Source organism: Hydra vulgaris, chromosome 07 (assembly GCF_038396675.1).
Source record: "Hydra vulgaris chromosome 07, alternate assembly HydraT2T_AEP".
NCBI lineage: Eukaryota > Metazoa > Cnidaria > Hydrozoa > Anthoathecata > Hydridae > Hydra > Hydra vulgaris.
This window is the reverse complement of record NC_088926.1, coordinates 6,224,160-6,245,470: the sequence shown is the minus strand read 5'-3', so window position 1 is coordinate 6,245,470 and position 21,311 is coordinate 6,224,160. Positions and strand designations below refer to the sequence as shown.

The 21,311-nt window shown below is 28.4% G+C and overlaps 1 protein-coding gene and 1 long non-coding RNA gene across 2 annotated transcripts; both read left to right on the top strand.

Annotated features, from left to right (window-relative positions):
* Positions 1-12,369: 12,369 nt before the first annotated feature.
* LOC136082531 (TNF receptor-associated factor 5-like) lies at positions 12,370-13,726 on the top strand. Its single transcript, XM_065801939.1, has 2 exons — positions 12,370-12,528; positions 12,632-13,726. Exons 1-2 carry the CDS (start codon positions 12,370-12,372, stop codon positions 13,724-13,726), a joined length of 1,254 nt encoding a protein of 417 aa, XP_065658011.1.
* Positions 13,727-14,432: 706 nt separating this feature from the next.
* On the top strand, positions 14,433-14,777 carry LOC136082266 (uncharacterized). The gene is made up of 2 exons (XR_010639534.1): positions 14,433-14,532; positions 14,609-14,777. It is a non-coding gene; the product is annotated as an uncharacterized LOC136082266 (long non-coding RNA).
* The last annotated feature ends 6,534 nt before the right edge of the window (positions 14,778-21,311 follow it).

Sequence of the window (21,311 nt, the reverse complement as noted above, 5' to 3'; positions counted from 1 at the left end):
TTTATCTATCTCGCTGTCTTGTCAAGAAGATGATTTGAACAAGTTTTTTTTCACTCTTTTTATATAAAATAGTAGTCATAACAACATTATCTCTATCATTAAAACAGAATTAAAAGTATAAAGTACAAAGTTTAAAGTACATCACACCACATTGAACTTTAGACTCTTGATTAAGAATTAACATTTTTTTTAAAAACTTGTTTAGTACTTGTTTTTTTTTAATCTCTCTTTTCAACTCAAACAGTATAAAAAGAGTTCATTTTCATTTAAAAGTTCATTCACAACACAACGAACAACAAAAAAAATGGCAGAGTTTGAAATTGTTTACTGCAACGATAACACCTATGTTAAATTTGCAGATTTAGCAGCTGCTACTTTGTGGTTAATTGAATTTAACGAAGAAAAAAATGTGAAAGATAAACAATATTCTACTGTCCCTCTCAAACCGTTGGCACAATTTAATTATTACAAAAAAGAATTGATTTACAAACCAAAAAATGAGGGCTGTGAAATCTTATTACCATGGAGATATAGAGAAATGTGTGATCTCAACAAAACAAATTATTTGTTTAGATCAGAGCTAAAATTAACAAAAGACGACAACACATTTAAATTGCCCAAAGGCGAAGTAACTAATAATGTGGTTTTTATATTTAATCATAACAAAATGACCAAAAAAGTATTGCAAACTTTAATGGTGAGTATGCAAGAAGCTCAAAACAAAGCCTATATGACAGTGGCTTACCCTAAAACTCGCATAATAAAAACCATTGAGTTTAACAATTTTGATATACGATTAGCAAAAGAAGAAGACGAAATTCATGCTACAGAATACGCAAGACTGATGGCTATAGAACCGTCTTTTCACAATTCGTTAATTAAAAATGGTGTTTCTCGAAATTTGAATCAAAATTTGAAGAGAGCTTGTGTCGAGCTTGCTGAAATAGAAACAAAAAAAACTAAAGTCGAACCAGAAGTACCAGAAGTACCAGAAGAAGACGAAGAATAATTTTTTTTTTGTAAATTTTAAGAAAATTTTTGTAATTTTTGAATTAAAAAACCTGTTTTAATATTAAAAAAACTTGTTTTTTTCTGATCTCTATTTCCTATATAAAGGGTGAAAAAAATAAATGCTAGTTCATTTTTGAAAGAGAAAATGACTAGCAAACAACTCGACGAAAGTCTCATCAAAGCTGTTCAACTTTTTTATCCAGATAATGAATTACATCCTATGTTGTTTGAATTTCACCATTTAAATAACACGTATGAAGAATGGCAAGACATTATCTTTACGTATTTAAAAAATTTTAACTTGGAATTGAACTTGGAAGAAGAAAAATACAAGGATTTGTATTATATCTTTATAGCTAAAGACTATGAAAATAAGCTTCATTTATTTGAAAAACCTTCACGTCGTTATATGAATTTTGCAGAACAATCACCATCGTGGAGAACGAGCATGCTAGAAGTATGTCGCATGATAAACGATGATTTTTTAAATGTAACCAAAACAACAGTAGAAAAACAACACGAAGAATTAAAAAAACAACTAGAAGACTTTGTTAAAGTATATAAACTTTACTTCAAATCAAAAAACATGGAAAAAAAATGCACTTCATGGAAAAGCAAACTTAAACTGACTTTAAAGTATTATTTTTTGTTTCCTTATCTATCTAACAAATGGGAGTATGATAACTTGAAGAAAAATTGTAAACTATTAAATTACGTTTATCCAGCTTGCATGGACCAACCGCCTTGCTTTTCGTTTGACGATAAAGTTTTTCATAATGGCTATTACACCCTATACACACCAGTTCCTATTTATGAATATTTTATACAAAAGAAAGTACATCAAGAAGGAGATAAAGTGTACATTTACAAAGCCTTTGAACGTTGCAATTTTCACGAAAAAAGTTTAATAGAAATGTTTCCCACAGCTCAATGGTTTTTTTTCTTTAAAAGAAATTTTAACATTTCAAAGATTTTATACAGAAAAGAGGACGATGTTTATAATTATGAAAACGACAAAATAGTATTGTTAAAAAGTATTGTTAAAAAAGATCATTACACCAAATATTATGTGACTGCGGAAGATGGATTATAAACAAGACAATTTTTTTATTTTTTTTTTTCCATATCAAAAAGTTGATATACAAGTTTATTAATACGAAATATATTGTCAAAGCATTCACAAGTCTCTTTTTTTAATATATAAACACATTTGATATTGTCTTTTATAAATTTAATAAAACTCGAGTATTCTTCAACATTTAATACTGTATAATCTTGCACGTCGATATTTTCTATAAATCCGTTTGCAAAATCTTCTAAATAGTGCGCAAACATAAATGTTTCATATTTAGGACAATGTTCGTGGGTATGTTTTTTCGTATAGTTATGTTGATAATGTTCTAAACACAAACTTTCAAAGTTAAAATAGCAAGGCAATTTACACAATTTGGGAAACAATAATTTGTTTAAATCAAATGTAGCTATTTTTTGATCATTTATTGTAGACAACACATCTTTTTCCATGTTTCCACCTTTATAAAATACGACATTATATTCGAATTTTGAAAATATAGTCTTTAAGTAATCCACTACGGAGCAGCAAAATATAATTTCACCAGTATACTTGAAAGACGGATAATACTCTAGTCCATGAATATTTTTTAAGCAGTATGAAAATACTTTTTTATCCTTTTCATCCAAATTTTCAAACTTTTCACATGGTATAACTTGCGTGTGAAAAAACTTTTTATCGACAAGTGATCTCAAACACAACTCTCTAATGCAGTTTCTGCCCCACTTGTGAATCTCTTTATTGGTAATAAATTCAAAATCTAACAACCACAACTAGAAAAAAAATGCTTTTTTATTAAAAAAAGAAGCGTATTCTTTTAATAAAATGAATAAAAAAGTATAAAAAATCAAATTTTTAAAATATTTTTTTACATTTTTTTAATTAAAAAATGATTCGCGTTGATAGCATTATTAAAAAAATTCACAATAATTGCGCGGTGTGCGCGCTCGATGAAGTATCTAAAAGATATAAACACTATGAACACAAGTCTGGAAATTCTTCACCTTCATCTGATCACGTAGAAGATGAACATTTTACAGATAAAAGTTCATTTGAATTTTTACAAAATGTACTCAAATCTAAGAGGATAACATTAAATTCTTACAGTATTGCAAAATGTTTTAAAAACAGTGAATTTAATAATTTACTCGAAAATCCTCAACTTTGTCCTATTCATCTCAACTACTTTGACAATTTGAAAGAAACATATGGTGATAATTATGTAATAGAACTCTATAAATCCAAGCTCACTCTTTTGCTGCTAGAAAGAAAAATCAAACCACCTATGGTTCTAACAGAAGGCGATCAAACTGACGGTTTTGTGGATACGTTTACTTCAAAAGTAATACCTACCGTCTTTTCTTTGATAGAAAAACTAGATGGTGGTTTAAAAAAGAAATCTGTTAAAAGAAACATTGAAGGAATTATAAAGGAAGGAACCAGCGATAAAAAAACTTTATTTGTTAATATATTACACGCTATTGTAACATTATTTATTGCGAGTTTTTTTAATTTAGAAAAAGAAGAATAAAAAAATGGCTACTGATGAATCTTTGTCTCGTTTTTTTAAAAATTCAGAATTTAAAAATTATTTTATAGGAATATATGCTTTTGATGAACTAAGTCAAACAAAAACACATATTCATATTATTCAACAAATGAAAAAAAATGGCTCCTTTATCATTTACAACAATGAAACTACAAAAGAAGCAGGTCAACATTGGAGAGTGTTGATGAAAATAGACAAGGGTCATTTTTTTTGTTTTGATAGTTTAGGTGAAGAAAGTGTATTGCAACAAATTCCAAAACATTTAAGATTTAATAAATATTTGTTTGAAGCAGTAGAAGAAGTCAATAGCAATATACAAATCAACACGATTAACATTAACTACAACGAAATTGAAATTAATTCTTATATACGACAATCCAATCATTTTCCTACAGAATGGTCAGCAGAAAATCGTGAATTTTATTGGTTTACCAAATTTATTTTAAAATATAGCGAAATCACTGGCAATCAAAATGTATTTTTTTCATACAATAAATTTCCTTTTCAATGGAATGATAGTAGTTTATGTGGTGCATTTGCCGCTTATTTTGTAGCTCTAGTCTTTCGCAGCGAAAATGTATTATATACAGATCAAATATATTTACCTTCGTTGTGCAGACTGTTAAACCATTATTTTTATGAAGTAACAACGCTTCATGCCTCTTCACTAGTTCAGATAAATCTTTATTCATTTTTTCAATTTATTAAACACGAACTCTTTCCACACCTTGATAACACTGCTAAACAACTGTTTGAAAAAGACATGCAGTTGCATTTTTATATGAAAAAACAGGAAAATCTGGAACGTGATCTATTGTCTATGAAAACAAAACAAATTCCTTTGCATTATGATATTTATGAAAAACAAATATTGGCTCAAAATGCTCTTAAAAGATTTTTAAAAGATGCAGGATTCTTAAGAACAAATTATGAAGCTACGTGGGATAAGTTATCCCTATTGGATATTCAAGCCATTCCATCTGTGATGAACGAGGAAAATATTTATTACATGATTCAAAATGAAATGGATAGAATTTATGCAAACAATTATACACGATTAAAGACTGCCAATCAATTTTTAGATGTACCTATTGATGATGTCATGACTAAAAAAGAAATAAAAAGGCAGATTGCTCTGAATTTAATATAAACAGAATCATGAAGAGAACAGCACACACATTACTAGAAAAAATTGTCGAAGAAAAATGCGCTACGTGTAATGGTTATGGTGAACTCTATTTCCTCGTGTTAAGAGAAAAAAAAAATGACACTTTATTAAAAACTTGCACGATTCACTTACTAAATAAAGAAGTATGGATATTTAACACCATTACTAAAAGAGCGGGCAAAATACATCTTCACAAGACGTGTTGCTTGTCTTGTAAGGGGTCGTCCATAAAGTACGTACGCTCATAGGGGGGAGGGAGGGGTCTTCAAAAAGCGTACGAAAGCGTATGGGAGGGGGGGGGGAGGGTTCAATTTGAAAGTACGTACTTCGATTTTCTAATTTATCACAATTAACCAGCTAATCAATAGAAAAGTTACATTCTGACTAAAGATTCTAGTTTGCCAACATAAAAAGATGTATGGTATATGAAGTAGAGGGTATAGTTTTCCTCTATGCACACACATGTATTGGCGCCCTCAGAATTTTTTGATGTTCCAGATAGGACACTTTCAAACATCGTGCAAACTCATAACTTAAGTTTGTTTATACCTATGCCAAATGAGGAGGCCTTGCAAAATATCGGGATGGCGGAGGCCTGTGAACAAAAAGCCTTAAAACGCTGACCCTCCCGACCCCCAAAATGAGAGGGGTGTAAATTTTGCATGGTTATAACTTTTAGATTTGGAAAAAAATTTGGATGGCCTCCGCCATCCAAATTTTTTGCAAGGCCACCTCATTTGGCATATTAACAAACTTAAGTTTGCACGTTGTGTGAAAGTGTTCTATCATCAAAAATCAAAACATCAAAAAATCCTGAGGGGGCCCATGCACACATGCCCGCCCTTATATACTGGCCCTGAGTAAGACCTGAGGGCAGTGGTTGATGGGACGGAGTCACCCCAAAAAAAACGTGTCAATGGCGTCTCAAAGACCGCTAGGTTTTGCTAAAATAAAAAGCTTCTTAAAATAGCAAAAGGGCACAAAATTTGCTGTTGCTCCCTCCCACTGGGTTTTACCCTTTGTTTTCAATATTACTGATCTCACCTTAGACTCGTTTTTTACTTACTAAAGAGGGGTGCCTGAAAAAAACGTCCACCTTAAGTATAGTTTATTTACATTTGATTCGTTAAAAAAACAAAAAAAGTTTTCCTAGATTTCACCGAGATTCGAACCTGTATCTCCGTCGACTGTAGCCGCCGCATAAACCTTTCGCCCAAATACACACTTACATTATTTAATTTTAAATTTATTTAAATTATTATTTGCATTTATACTTAAAGACGTTTTTAAAATGCGTAAGCAAAAAGCTTTGGGGTAGTATAAAGTATCTAAGGTACCCTCCGTCTTTTTTTTTTTTAATTAAACTTTTTAATTAAGAAAAAAAAAAAAAGGAGGGGTGGGGGGGGTTGTTTGGGGGGGGGGGGGTATTTTGGAAACGTAAGTACTTTTAAGGGGGGGTGGGGACATAAAAGTACGCATGGCAACGGGGGGGAGGGGGGTCAAATTTCAAAATTTTTGGCGTACGTACTTTATGGACGACCCCTAAAGGAAAAAAAAACATTGACTATCAACGATACAAAAAGAAAAAAGAAGAAGAAAAACAAAACAATTTTTTATTTGTACATATATATTCATTAAATGAATTAATATAATATTTTTTTACAACTGTTTTTTTAATATACTTCAAACACTTTATCCGGAGGCATATAAGGGTTGGCAGGTTTTGTAACAACAGGAACAGGAGCCGTTTTTGTTTTTTTGCCTTTCCACGCTTTTTTTATACCGTATAACAGCGAACCCACTTGCAATGCGTTGGTTACATTTTTAGGAGTTATAAAATCAGCCAATCCTCTTCCTCTTCTACGTATCCTTTTTCTATTACTTTTACGTGTCTTTGATCTAAAATTTCGTCTTTTTCGCTTAAAAGCCATTTTTGTTGACAACGGCAAACGTACGATAAAAAATGTTTCAAAGGAATTTCAAAAGTATGTTCGTGTCTTTCTTCATATATAAACACAATAATGAGTTCATCATTGGAACGTGTTACTTTAATAATTGTTCCCCATTTTAAACGATGTATCAATGAAAAATCACCCTTTGCTTTACTATTTGTTTTAAATAGTGAAATATAAAAATCTTGTAATTTCGGAAACGGATAACACAACTCTAGATAATCTTTAAAATGCTTCATTTTTTATGTCTACTTCTTCGAGTAGCCAAACGTTAAATGACTCTTTAATAACATCAACAAAGTCTTCATAACCCATTTCAAATTCGTGTTTGTTTTCACCATAAATAAAAACAATATGGGCTTTATTATTAACACGAGTTACTTTGATTTGTTTACTTCCATCCAAACGAAAAAATAATTTAAAATTACCCTGGACTTGTTTTAAACTATCATCCGTTGTAAAGGAAGAAGTTTCTAAATTATTATTCGTTTTATAAAATTCGTTTAAACAAGTTTTAAACTCCATTTTTTTTGTTTATTTCAAATGAATTTTTTTTCTTCAAATGAAATTTTTTATTTCAAAAAAAAAAAACCAAATTTATAGTACTTTTTTTAAAAAAAACCAGAAAAAACACTATTAAATATTTTTTTTATCAATATATTTTTGGTATTTTATTACCTACAAAAAAAACACCATCATTTATATGCGATAAACAATATAATTTATTAACAATATCTAAATCTAGTATAAAACCCCCCCAAAAAGTAGATATTTTTAAGTGTCCATTTTCTTTATCGCCACTGATAATTTCCACAACACCGTTTTCGTATTCATAAGTAAGGATATAATCGCCAAACGCGCTCGTATACGTTCTTAAATTTTTGAGCTTTTGATTTTGCTTTTCCATGTCTTTTATTAACCATAGATATTCTTTTAAATTTTCTTCAACATAACGACGAAATTTTTGTACAAAACATTTGTCGCAATACTTTTTTATATGAGTTTTTCTTCTCGCGTGTTTGCATACTTTTGAATTCATTTTTGTAAGTAAACGTTTTACAGAGTTGAGCTTTTTTACACATGTTTTTTTAATCCGATTAAAATATAGTTTTAAATACACCACCAAGTACGGGTATATTTCCTAATAGGTTACCAAGGATACCTTTACCGCGTTTTCTAAGTATACGTTTTCGTCCTTTACCGATTAAAGAATGATAAGGTCTAGGATGAGCTCTCGATTTTTTATGAACAAAAATATATCTTTTAGCATTTCTATGACCTCTATGTCTTCTATGTCTCATTTTTAAATAAATATTTCTGTGTTTATCGCGATCCACTTTTGTTAAAACAAAACGATATATCGGTTTTCCTACTCGATTCATTTCGCGATTTTGTTTATTATTTATATACTTGCTTTTCGTTTTTCGATAACACATCAGTGCTTTTCTACAATATTGACGCTTTATTTTTTTTAAATTTTTCTTAACTCTTCTTCGTCTTAGAGCTCTTAGTTCTGTATTATTGGGATCGGTTAACTCGTTTTCATCAAAGGAGGTCCTATCAAAAAATTCAAAAAAAGCATCCCTATGAAAAGGCCATTTTCCATCTACTGTATATTTGGGTAATTTAGATGTATATTTGGGTCTTAAATTGCTTTGATTTTGATGGTGTTGAAAATAAATTCCGTCTTACAATCATATGGGAAAAATCAATATCATCTGCAGCCATTTTTGACTCTAACTTTTTTTTTTGACTTTTTTTTGACTTTAACTTTTTTTTTGACTTGTATTTTTTTTTTGACTTGTATTTTTTTATATCTTTTTTTTTACAAGAGAAAAAACATAGTGTCACCCTGACACAACCTTACTTATTCTGTCTTTACTTTGTCTTAGTAGGCCTAGTTACTTATGTTTTTTTCTTACTGTCTTTATTTTTTATACGGCCGTATTTTATTCTTACTTACTTACTTACTTAGTCCTTACTTAACTTACTTAATCCTGCCTTAGTCCTTAGCCTGCTTACTCACACACTCGTGCGCTCACTCTTTCTCACACGCTCAGACATCACTCATCAGGTATTTCTACCCAACGCTTTAACATATAACTTTCTAGACATCACTCATCAGGTATTTCTACCCAACGCTTTAACATATAACTTCCTAGACATCACTCATCAGGTATTTCTACCCAACGCTTTAACATATAACTTCCTAGACATCACTCATCAGGTATTTCTACCCAACGCTTTAACATATAACTTTCTAGACATCACTCATCAGGTATTTCTACCCAACGCTTTAACATATAACTTCCTAGACATCACTCAGCAGGTATTTCTACCCAACGCTTTAACATATAACTTTCTAAACTTTCTAAACTTTCTAAACTTTCTACAACCTTCACCTAGAGTCGAACCCACAACGGTCTAATGACATGGCGATTGAAACATAGTGCGGAGAGCGAATGCACTATGCTACGTCGACGTGATGGTTCATGGAGTTTTGAATTCATTTAAAATGTTATTTTAACACTTTACGCAGAGTTTTTTCTTTGCAGTGTTTTTAAAAAGTTGTTTACTCCGTATTTTAATCTCTTTAATCTTGTTCATAAAAGCGATATTAAAAGTTTCTAAATTTAACCAACTTGACACAGCATTTTCTTTTCATTACATAAAGTTGCATCACTTTAGTTATTTAGTATTTTATTCTCTTTAATCTTTTTCATAAAAGCGGTATTAAAAGTTTCTAAATTTAACCAACATGACACAGCATTTTCTTTTCACTACATAAAGTTGCATCACTTTAGCTATTATTTCACATTAATCTGTAGAGATTACATTTTATACATAAAAAGCGTGTTTTTTGTTAACAAAATCAAAAATGACAAAAACACGCTTTACCAAGCGCTCTGTAAAAAAAACACAATATTATATGGACAACGAAGTTGTAGGCAAAGAGATCGATTTTAAAGAAAACGAGGTGGAAATAAGTAGTGACGATGATCATGATCCAGAAGTAATAGTGATTGAAGATGATCCTGTATTGGATTTTCCTGATTTAAGTATTTTTAATGAAGATGGGATTGATTTTGTGATTAAAAGTAATATTATAAAAGAAACAAACACAGAAAACGAGCCAAACGAAAACGAGTCAAACGAACCAGAGTTAGAATTTTCAGAAGATATACTACCTCAACTCAACCAACCCACTCAACTCAACTCAACCAACAACCCAACACCAACTCAACCCCAAGAAAACAATATTTTGAAAAAAAAAGTAAGTTATTTTTTTAAATTATTATTTATAAATAAAAAATTACATTTTTTTAAGAATTTTATTTTTTATTTTAGAAAAAAAAAAACGAATACAAAATAAGAAGAAAACAACTTCGAAAATTAAAATATAATATAAATAGACTTTTTTATTTAAATTTATAAATTTTTTTTATATATAAAATACATTATTATTTTTGTCTATTTTTTCGTCTTATGTTTGCTTCTTTTAATTGATGTTTAATATCGACATAGGATTCGGCAGTATGAACCCAGCGTTTTATTCTTTTACCAACTCTTCCAAGTTTACGATTTGTTGAACTTTGTTTTGTACTTGTTTGTGTTTGAACTGCTTTTTTTGTTCTAGGAACTGTTGTTTTTGTACGCGCCATATTGACAGTGTTTAATGATCTAGGAGTATACCTTATTTTAGGCATTTTTATAAAAAATGATATTTTTTTATTTATAACTATTTTTTATTTATTACAAAAAAAAAATAATATGGTATTTGTTTCTAAATAAACCTCTTTTTTAGTTAAAATGAATTATATTTCAATAAATAAAGTAAAATACGAAGTATTTAATGATAGCACTATAGACCAGTCTTATGTTATCCAAAATGGAAAAAAAACGCCCTATTTGTCAACTGTTTGCGTACAATGCAAAAAGAGGTAATTGTTTTATGGTTTACATCTATAATAAAAAAATATTATTTTTTTATAATACTATTTTTTCTTATAGATCAAGAGTTACTAACACTTAGTAATATTCGCAAAGTGTTAAGAAATGTCATGAACGATACACCTTCCCGCACTCGTCGTAAGTTTAACTTTACTAGTTTTTTTTATTAATAAAAAAATTCATTTTTTTTAATATTTCCCTTTTTTTTAGAAAGTCCATATCCACCTCCAAATAGAGAGGTGGGTCCCTCGCACTGGGACTACTCTCCTCGTAAGTTAAACTTGATCCTTTTTTATTTTATAAAAAAAAGTATATTTTTTTAATATTCTCTGTGTCTTTTTTTTTAGAGAGTCCAGATCCAGAAAATTTATAGTTTATGTTTTTTTTAATTTTGTAAATATTTTTTTAGAATATAAAAATTTTATAGTTGTTTTTTTTATATTTTTTTTATATACATTAATATTTTTATATGCAATTACATTACTATTTTATATATACTAGAATAAAAAAAATGATTAAAGAAATAATAAATTACACTTCAAAACAACTCCATCACGAATGGAAACATTTGGCGTTTTTATTAAAGTTTAGAAGAAGTGAAATAAAAAAAATCAATAAAAATTACATAAAAACATTTGATAAAATAAAAAATGTTTTAACCCTATATATATTAACACAACCAAACAAAAAGTTGGCAATCAAACATTTGTATTTTGTATTATCATTATGGGAAGATGAAAAACTTTTATATAATATACAACAATGTAAATTATTTATATTAAATTATTTATATTAAATTTTTATATTTTTTAGCAAAAAAATAATGAATTTTATGCAATTAAAACTAAAAATAGCAGCACATTTGCAAACACAATGGCAAACTTTGGCAGAATATCTTGACTACAAAAAACGTGAAATCGAATGTATACAATGTGATTACCATAATATCAACGAAAGAATGATGAGACTTTTAAACTTAATATATCAAAAAAAAGGAACCGAAGTCGAAGCAGCTCGTGCTTTATATGATGCTTTATGGATGTGGTCTCTTGACATTTCAACAAAAGAAAGTAAATTAGAACTTGAAAAAAATATAGATATAACTATGGAAATAATTACACATTTTATATTGCAATAATTTTTTTGTAACTTTTTTTATTTTTTTAGCAAACTAATATATTAAAAAAATGAAACAATATATCAAAAAATGTGGATGGTAAGCCTATTTTACTTTTTTTATATTTTTTTATTTTTTATACATTTTTTATACATTTTTTTTCTATTAGTTATGGAGAAAATATTAATGAAGACACTATATGCTACCACGAGTTGTTATTAACAAAAGAAGAAGAACAAGATTTGGAAGAACTTATGGAAATGGAAGAGTTAACAGAGGAAGATTATGAAAAATATTTAGAACAATTAGTTCAAGAAATGGAAGAAGAAGAATCAGATTATATTGAAGAACTAAAATCACAAATGTTAGAAGAAGAAGTGGAAAAAGAAGTGGAAGAAATAGAAAAAGAAATTCATGAGATCTTCAATGAAATGGATTGGGAACAATATATTTTAGACGTTATTAATAAAATGGACAATTTACCCGAACTTTATTTGTAGTTTTTTAATTTGTAAATATATCTTTTTTCCTTTTTTAGCAAACATAATAATGACAACTAATAATAATGAAAATTATGAAGACATGTTTCCTGGTTTTGGAGACGTATTTGAAGAGGTTGAAAACATAACTTTTAACGATATATTCAAACAAAAACAAGAACAAGAAGTTATTGAAACAAACATTATTTATATTTTAATTCTTTTATATGTTTTATTGAGTGATTTTATATATTTATTAATTATTTTATGGTAAAAAAAGACATGTATATTTTTTTATAGCTTTTTATATAAATAAATGTTTTTTTTTTCAGCAACTAATAAAAAAAATGGCAGACAACATATATCTTTGCTGTTTTTGTGACAAAGAATTTAGTGCAGAAGAACTTTTAAATCATCAAACAGATTGTTCTACAGAACAATACTCCCACGAATGTTTTACATGTAAGAAAAAGGTACAAGATTTGTTAAACCATGAATGTGATTATGAATTTCTAGATATACAAAAAATATGTTTTTTTTGTAATATCAAAGTCGATGATCAAGATTATTATGAACACTCTGTCATCTGCTTTCGATATTATAAAGAACAACAAAATCGTAATTTGAACCAAATCATTCAAGAAGAAAAGAAAAATTTAAATTATTTGAATCTTTCTATTAATCAAATCATGAATAGAATGAAGAGTCTTCAAGAAATTTCAACTAAACAAATAGTTGACTCTAAAGAAAAAGACCAAGAAATTAAAAATCTAAAAGAAGAAAATGACAAACTTCATCAAACCCTAGCAGAAATAAACAAAGAAATGGCAGAATTAAAAAGTCTCTTTTATGACAACATGTTGGTTTTAGCAAATCAAAAAGATACAGAACAACTCAAACAAGAAATAACAAAACTTTATCAAATCCTAGAAGAAAATAGCACAGAATTCTTAGCTTTAAAAAAATCCATTCAACAACCTAAAGAAGTAAAGGTAATACAACACATCTTTAACGACACGCAAATCATCAAACTTAATCAAATGAATCTCAGGCTATTATCAGATGAACCATTTTATACAGAACCAGTTTACACATCAGAAGGTTACCGTTATCGTATAAAAGTTTATACTCGAAGTACCGACATAAACAAACTAGCCATTTACTTTCAATTATTACGAGGTGACCTGGACGATGCTTTAAAATGGCCTTTTACCAAAAATGTCAATATAACCTTGAGAGATAAAGATCGATTTTTTACTCGTACTACTACCAACAATAATTATCTTCAACTTTTAGACGATAGTTCTTTTGATAAACCTACCACTGAATATAATGTAGCAGTTGGTTATAAAAATTTTATTTCACACGAAGAACTAAAACAATTTATTATTAACAATAATTTATTTATCACGATTACTATTCAATAATATACTTTATGTAAAAAAATGTATTTGTACTTTTGTTCTATCATTGTTATTTTTTATATATTTTTATGAACTTTATCTAACATTATTAACCATTATTTTTTTAGATTAACTAATAAAAAAATGAACACAATTGAAATATTCAGAGAAATCAGTCTGGAACTAACCATTGCCAACGTGAAATCGATTAAATTTATGCTTAAAATACCTTTTGGAATCAAAGAAACTTTAAAAAATGGTTTGGACATTATAGCATACTTTAAAGATAACACTATACAAAGCGAACACGGTCATATTTACGAAACAGTAGAAAGCAAGTTAGAATATTTACTTGTATTATGCAAAGCAATTCATCGTAATGATATTGTCACTAAATATAAAAACAAAATTCCTCGACTACCTACCTATGAAGAAAGCGTTGTTAAAAATTTACCACCTGTGTATTCACCACCGAACGCAGTATATCCAAGTGCGGTCATAGAAGCTAAACAAGAAGAACTATTCTATTTTTATAATCCTGTACCAGAACCAGCTGAAGCATCAATATTATTATATATAGATAATTATCTATTATAATTATAATTATCTATGATAATTATCTATTATAATTATTATAATTATCTATTATAATTATCTAATATAATTATCTATAATTATATCATTATAATAGATCAATATTATTATATTCACGAAAATAATTTTATACATTATAAAAATAACATTTTATATTTATAGACAAACTAATAAAATGAAAACCTATGGATACAGCAGCAGAAAACCTAATAAAAAAATAAGAAAACAAATGAAAGGTATATTTTTTTCTGTTTTTTTCTTTTTTTTATCATTAAATTATTTATTTATTAATCTTATTTTTTTTTTTTACAGCCATGTACTTCTACTATTTTACATTACAAAACCATTCTTTGGTACATTCAAATTCCGTAAACCAACGCTACTTTTGCATAAAAAAATGTGGCGTATGCCAAAGTTGTCATCTTCAAAAAAAATAACTTTTGTATTTTTTTTTATTTAGAAATATATATATTTTATCCCATTTTTTGTGATTTTTTTATTCCTTATTTTTTTCTTTTTTTTTTTATACCACTTTATACTAACATTCTTTTTTTTTAGTTATAAATAAAAAATGAATAATAAAAATGATGTTGAAAACTGGGAAGACGAACTTGATGCTCCAGCGTACGAATTTCAACCGCCAAATTTGAAATTAAAAAGACCACTACGCGGCCTTGACTTTGAAAAATGTCTAAAAGACGAATTGAACAATATAAACAATAAAAAAAAAAATATATCTATAAATGAATATATAAAAATAAATTTTTCTATACGTAAATTATAATCTTTTTTATTGTAATCTTTTATGTAAATATATTTTTATAAATAAATTTTTTTTTTTAGCTAACTAATACAATGTCTGGAAATTCAAATGATGTCATAAAAATTATTATTTTGCCAACTATATCATTCTTTCGTCACGTACGGAAAAAAACGTTACCCAAACATAACGTTTGAAAATTGGACGAAAGAACACTACCCTATTTTTAGGGAACAGAATCCATTTCATTTGTAACCTTTTTTTTCTATAAAATTTTTTGTCACCTGATCTTTTATTTCTGCGCGCATGCGCATGCGCATGCGCGTCATTCTTTTTTTTTGAAACCGGGAAACTTTTTTTTTAATCCGTTCATCACTTTAATCGCTCGGTTCAATACTCTACTTCCTCGGACCCTTGCTTATCGTCGGTTCATCGTTTTTATTTCACCTGATCCTTTATTTCTGCGCGCATGCGCATGCGCATGCGCGTGACGTCGTTCTTTTTTGAACCCGGGAACTTTTTTTTTTAACCTTTCGTTTCATCGGTTTAATCGTTCGCTTTATCGGTGCATTGCTTATCACCGGTTCTTCCTTTTTATTTGAGCTTTTTTTCTAGTCGGACGGGCGGTCTCTTAGGTATAACAAGAATTGTAACATAGTATATCATCAAGTGAATGAGTAAATTGGTTCTTAAAAATTGCAGCATAAATGGTAAAAATTGCATCAGAAAATGGCAAAAAAAGGTTTTTTGTAATGAGGCCAGAAAAAAGTCCATTTTGTTTTATTAATATTAAGAGTCGTTTAAATGAAGTTTATTTCCCTCAAACTAATCTAGAAATATTACTTTCTCAAAAAGTTCGTCGGGATCAATTGCTTTATTGGTTCTAATGATTTTATAAAAAAGTCTTCATTTTTTAAAAAAATGCGTTGCTAGTTTTTTAGATGATTTTGTCATTTTATGACGTAAGTTTAGGTTTTTAGCTAAATTTTGATATTAAAAAAATCTTCTATTTTTTTAACATAAAGTAATTGCAAACGAAATACAAGAGCAAGTAATCTTCATTAAATAAAAAATTTTTGCAAACAAAAGCAAACGACTAGGTTACTTTTACTTATTGAAGTTTTTTTGCTTTAAACGTTTATAATTAGTTCATTATGAGTATTAAAAGTTATCAATTTATGTTTAAACTTTATAACAACATGCTAATGACATATTTTCTGTCATATTCCTCCTTTAATGATCACAAATACATAAGAAGACAATTTATTGGCAGTTTTTATACCCTTACAACATTAATTAAGAAATTAGTCAACTCGATTACATGTCGAAGACCATATTCGCAGAACCTGATCTTAAATAAAAATATAAAAAAACAAAATCGTAATTAAATCGTTTTAAACAGTAAAACAACATTTATTAAATTTTAGTAATATAAATATTCTATTGTATTATTAAAACTTTTGTATATTTAAGTGTTTCTCTTGAATATGTTGTGACTTTTTTTGTAATTGAATCATTTATAAATTTTGCTTTGCAAACTTTGTAAAAAGCTTGTTAAAAGAGTTTCACTTGATATTTTATTTATTTTGTCATTTAAATTAAGCATTACAACATAAAAAAATAAAAGATAAAAACTTTGATCGGAGCTGTTCTGCCAGCGGTCAAGGTCTTATCACCCACCCTACATGATTTAAATGTTGATATAACACGTTGCTAAATCCTGAAAAAAATACACACTTACACTTACATATCGTCAGCCGAGAACTAAGAGGCCAGCCGAGAGCCGTATGTCTATTTTTTGCGTTTCCGAGAAAATCAAGTTTTAAAATTTAATTTGCAAAAAAATACTACCAGAATGTCCGACTAGTTTTTTAAGTATTTTTAAAAGTTGTATCCTTCTTGAGAATAGTTTTACTGGACACATACTCGATTGGTTGTTGAACATTTATTGATAATAAACAGAAAAAAAATAAAATGTGGACATACAGCCTTTTGGTTCTTGGCTGACGATATTTTAACTACTTTTTTTAAATTTTTTTTGTTTGTTTGTTTAATTTTTCGTGAAATTGCGCATTTCACGAAATTTGCGATTTTTGGCTCATTTTGTTAACTGAATAGATAACTTAAAAGATTGCAAATTATATGAATCAGGAAAACAAGATGAATGGAGAGGATTCCAAAGAAATGATGTTCAAGGAGAGAAAACTAGACGGAAAGGAATTTTTGGAGCATTTAGGAACAGTTACAGTAGAATAATGAGACATAATTGAATGACAAGTAACACGAGAATGAGAAGCCCCATAATAATATTTATAAAAAAGAGAAACAGCATTATGATGATGTGACAATGGTTGAAAGTTAGCAGGAAGACCAGGTCTAACATGTTTACAATTTCACCTTGTCTAAAAAAAAAAAATTATCATTAGAAGATCCGCTCCAGATATGACAACAGTATTCCATGCAAGAACGGATTTGAGATTTATAGAGATAATGAATAAAATACGGAGTAAGAAAGAGGCAAGCACAATAAAGAGATGCAACTTTAGCTTAGGTTAATTTTGCAATGGATTTAATATATGGTTTCCAACAAAGATCGGAAGTAAGAGTTAACCCTAGAAGACGAAGGGCAGATGAACTATTGAGTACATTACAGTTTATAAATATAAGAAGATCTAGACTGTTGCGATAACAATTAGCTGACAAAAATTGAGTTTTATTTGAGTAAAAGTTCACCAGCCACTGAGAGCCCCATGCTGTAGCAGAAGTGAGATCCTTTTTAATCAGAGAGCGTTGGCTTCTTATCAAGATAAGAATAAATGGTAGTATCATCGGCGAACAATGCGTTCTTAGATGTGAGAGTTTCTAGGAGATCGTTAATGTAAATTAAAAAAAGTTTAGGGTTAAGGATAGAATCTTGAGGAAAACTGAAATTACTGTAAATAACAAAGAGTGCTGTTTATTGAGGATAAATTTTATTCTACAATTGGTAAAGACGGATTCAATAATCCTAAAGCGGTTACCTGATACACAGTAAGAAGAAAGCTTATGGAGAAGATCAAATATATATTCAGTGTAATAAACAATCTCCACTGCCCAATTCCCAATTTAAATCAATTTTGAAAATATACTATATATAATAAATATATAATATATAACTATTTAAAAAAACAGTAAAAGTTCAACATTTCGCAATCTGTGCAATAGCGCTATCCTGTTCACGAAATGAGCAAAAAATTGCACATTTTGTGAAATGCGCAAATTCATAATCAGCAGCTATTCACGATCAGATCATATTCACTTCACTCAGCTAAGCTTTACGTAGCTTTTGTCAAAAATTTCATTACAATATTCCTAAGTAAAGAAATGACGAAACCTTTATTTAAATTTGTTTAAATAAAACTAATTCTAAAATAAAACATTTATGTTTAAAAAAATATCTTTTTAAAGAATTATTGTGCTAATGTAGTTAAAAAGAAAATGGTCGATGGTATAAACCTTTTTACCAGAGTATTGGTAATAGGTAACTTTTTACCGGTGTATTATAAAATGCTACTGACGGAAATTTTACTCTGGGAATTTTTACAACCGTAACTTTAGAGTTGTAAAATGTTTTTTAATCCAATATTATAAAACTTTTCCGCGTTAAATTTTGTAGATATCTATGCCGTGAATTTATATTAAGAAATCTATTATCCGGATACAAAAGGTTGATAAAAGGTTGCCAAAAACAAAAAAATTTTGAGTTAAAAATTAAAAAACATTCTGAACTACAGGTTTCTACAACTAAATATTCATATCTATGGATTTTCAACAAAAATTTTCGTAAGTCCAACCTCCGGAAAAATTTTCGAGTGTAAACGTTAAGAGAAAGTTTTATTGGCTTTTTTTTACTTTTATTATTGTTTTACTTATTTATTTTTTAATTATACTTTTATTGGTTTTATTTTTACTTTTGCCGGTATTTTTGAAAATATTTTATAACATTGACAATTTACTCTGGTAAAAAGTTTTTTAACATCGACCCCTGGACAACAATTATATTTAACTTAATTGGTGTAGCCGCTTTTGTTGAAAACTTTTAAACTTTGCGTCTAATTGTCTCCTTTCAAAATATTCGTTCTATCGGCTAGTTTGACGCTGAGTCATCAACAGACAGAAAAATAGTCGTAAAAAACAAACAAACAGAAAAAGTATCGTGTCATTATATAATACGTAAACAATAAGATTAAATAGAGTATTTAAAAGTGAGATGGTAATTGTTTGGTATCAAGTTCAAATAAGTGTTGCTTTATTGTACGTTTAAAATGTTGATTTGAAGTTATAGTTTTTATGTTACTTGAATTTTTAATAACTTGTTGAGAGCCACGATTGTGGCTCTCAACAAGTTATTAAAAATTCAGCATACTTTGATAAATTTTTTGGTATAACAAATTTATTAATTGAGTTCTTAGTTTGGTATTTGTACTTTGTAAAAATAAATCGGTTATGGAAAATGTTTTTAAGCATAGCGTTTTTTAACTTAAAGTTAAAAAGTAGAAAGTAAAGAGTATTCACTTTGTCGACATCATATGCCGATTGTCGACATCATATGCCGATTGGTTTTACAATTTTGCTTGTTGTAGCTAATGTAACAGTTCCATTTAAGATAGTGTAAAAAAGTTCTAAGGCATTGTTTGCACCATCATTATAATATAGCGCCTCTGAGCATTTTACAAAATTGTATATATGCAATTGCAAATGCGTGCTTTAAAACGCGAGACCATATAATTGAATTTAATGCTTGATTGGGATTTTACATCGTATCAATAGTTCGTCTTTTTATAGAACGTCATTAGTCCATAACCAATTTCTTTAATTTTATCAGGATCAACTTTTTTATTTTGATAAAAAAACATTCTACATCTGATTCAGCTGTAGGCTCATGGCAATGTTCCTGCTTTTCATGCATTTTTATTTTACGTTATTGGCATTGCTTCTGGAACAACTGTCGCCGTAGTGGAAAAAAGGTCCAGAATCAAATACAAATATCTGTAAAATAAATATTTTACAAATGTTTGTAGAGCATTTTCTAAAAGATTGAGTTCCAGTTTTAACCAGTAGACTCAGAGTTGGTTTTAAATACTTTTTTACGCTGTTTTTGATTTCCTTAGGGATTTCCTTTGCTTTCACTAGGGTGACATGTTTGCTTTCAATAGGGTTTGGAAAAAAAAATGGAATTAGGGATTGAATTAGTCCAGATTGCTTGCTTGTTTGCATTTTCAACTTCAAGGAGACACCAAAAGGAACCTATACAATTTGTTCCCTTTAGGTCAGCATCTTTAGGATCAAAAAACCAATAAAGATAATTGTTGATTGCAGACCCATAGAAAATTTTAAGTTATAAGAAAAACTTATTATTGGAAGCTAGAAATTATAATTAATTCCTTAATTACTGTATTTTTTAAACGTTACATTAGTTACATTATTTTTTCAAAAAGCGACCAATAAATTTCCAACTATTAATTTTTTGTATTGAAAAAATTCAATACAAATTTCAATGAAATTTTTCTGAATTTAAATGAATGACTTTTACTGACTGTTTTTATTAAATGAACGAATGAACTACGCAAGTTACTCTCTTGTTAAATGCGGTTTTTATTAACTAGGTCTCAAGTGACCTAGCTACCAGGCAAATAATAAACTTAACTGTAGACTTACTGTCTCTGCTGAACTAAAAACTGCAAACCTTTAAATTTCCCACAATGCATAGTATGTACCATCATTATAAGGATGAAAATCCTTATAATAATGGTACGTACTATGATTAAATCCAGGAAGAAAATCGACATCATAGCACTCCAATTTCTATATTCGAGATATGTCACTAGTGCAGCTGCTTGTGTTTTAAATTATAGATCTACTTGCTTTCTTTAAATTGCAATAAAGCTTGATAGATAAGTACTTGCCCAGATTATGCTACAATAACTGATGCAGCTGTTAATAAAATAACGTATAAATATTTTTTTAAATATTTATATGTAATTTTAAAATTGATTAATAATTAGATCAGGAATGGTGATGCCTGATTTTGGTTGTGTTATCATAAGAGTGTATTTGCTTTTTTATACATATAGCAAAATTTTGTTGGATTTAAACCATTTATTCAGATTTGCAAGCTCTTGATTAACCATATCAAACAATAGGTTAATTTTTGTGTGACAAAATAATGCTTGTCTATCATCAACAAAAATAAAAAAGTTGAGTTTATTGGAGGAT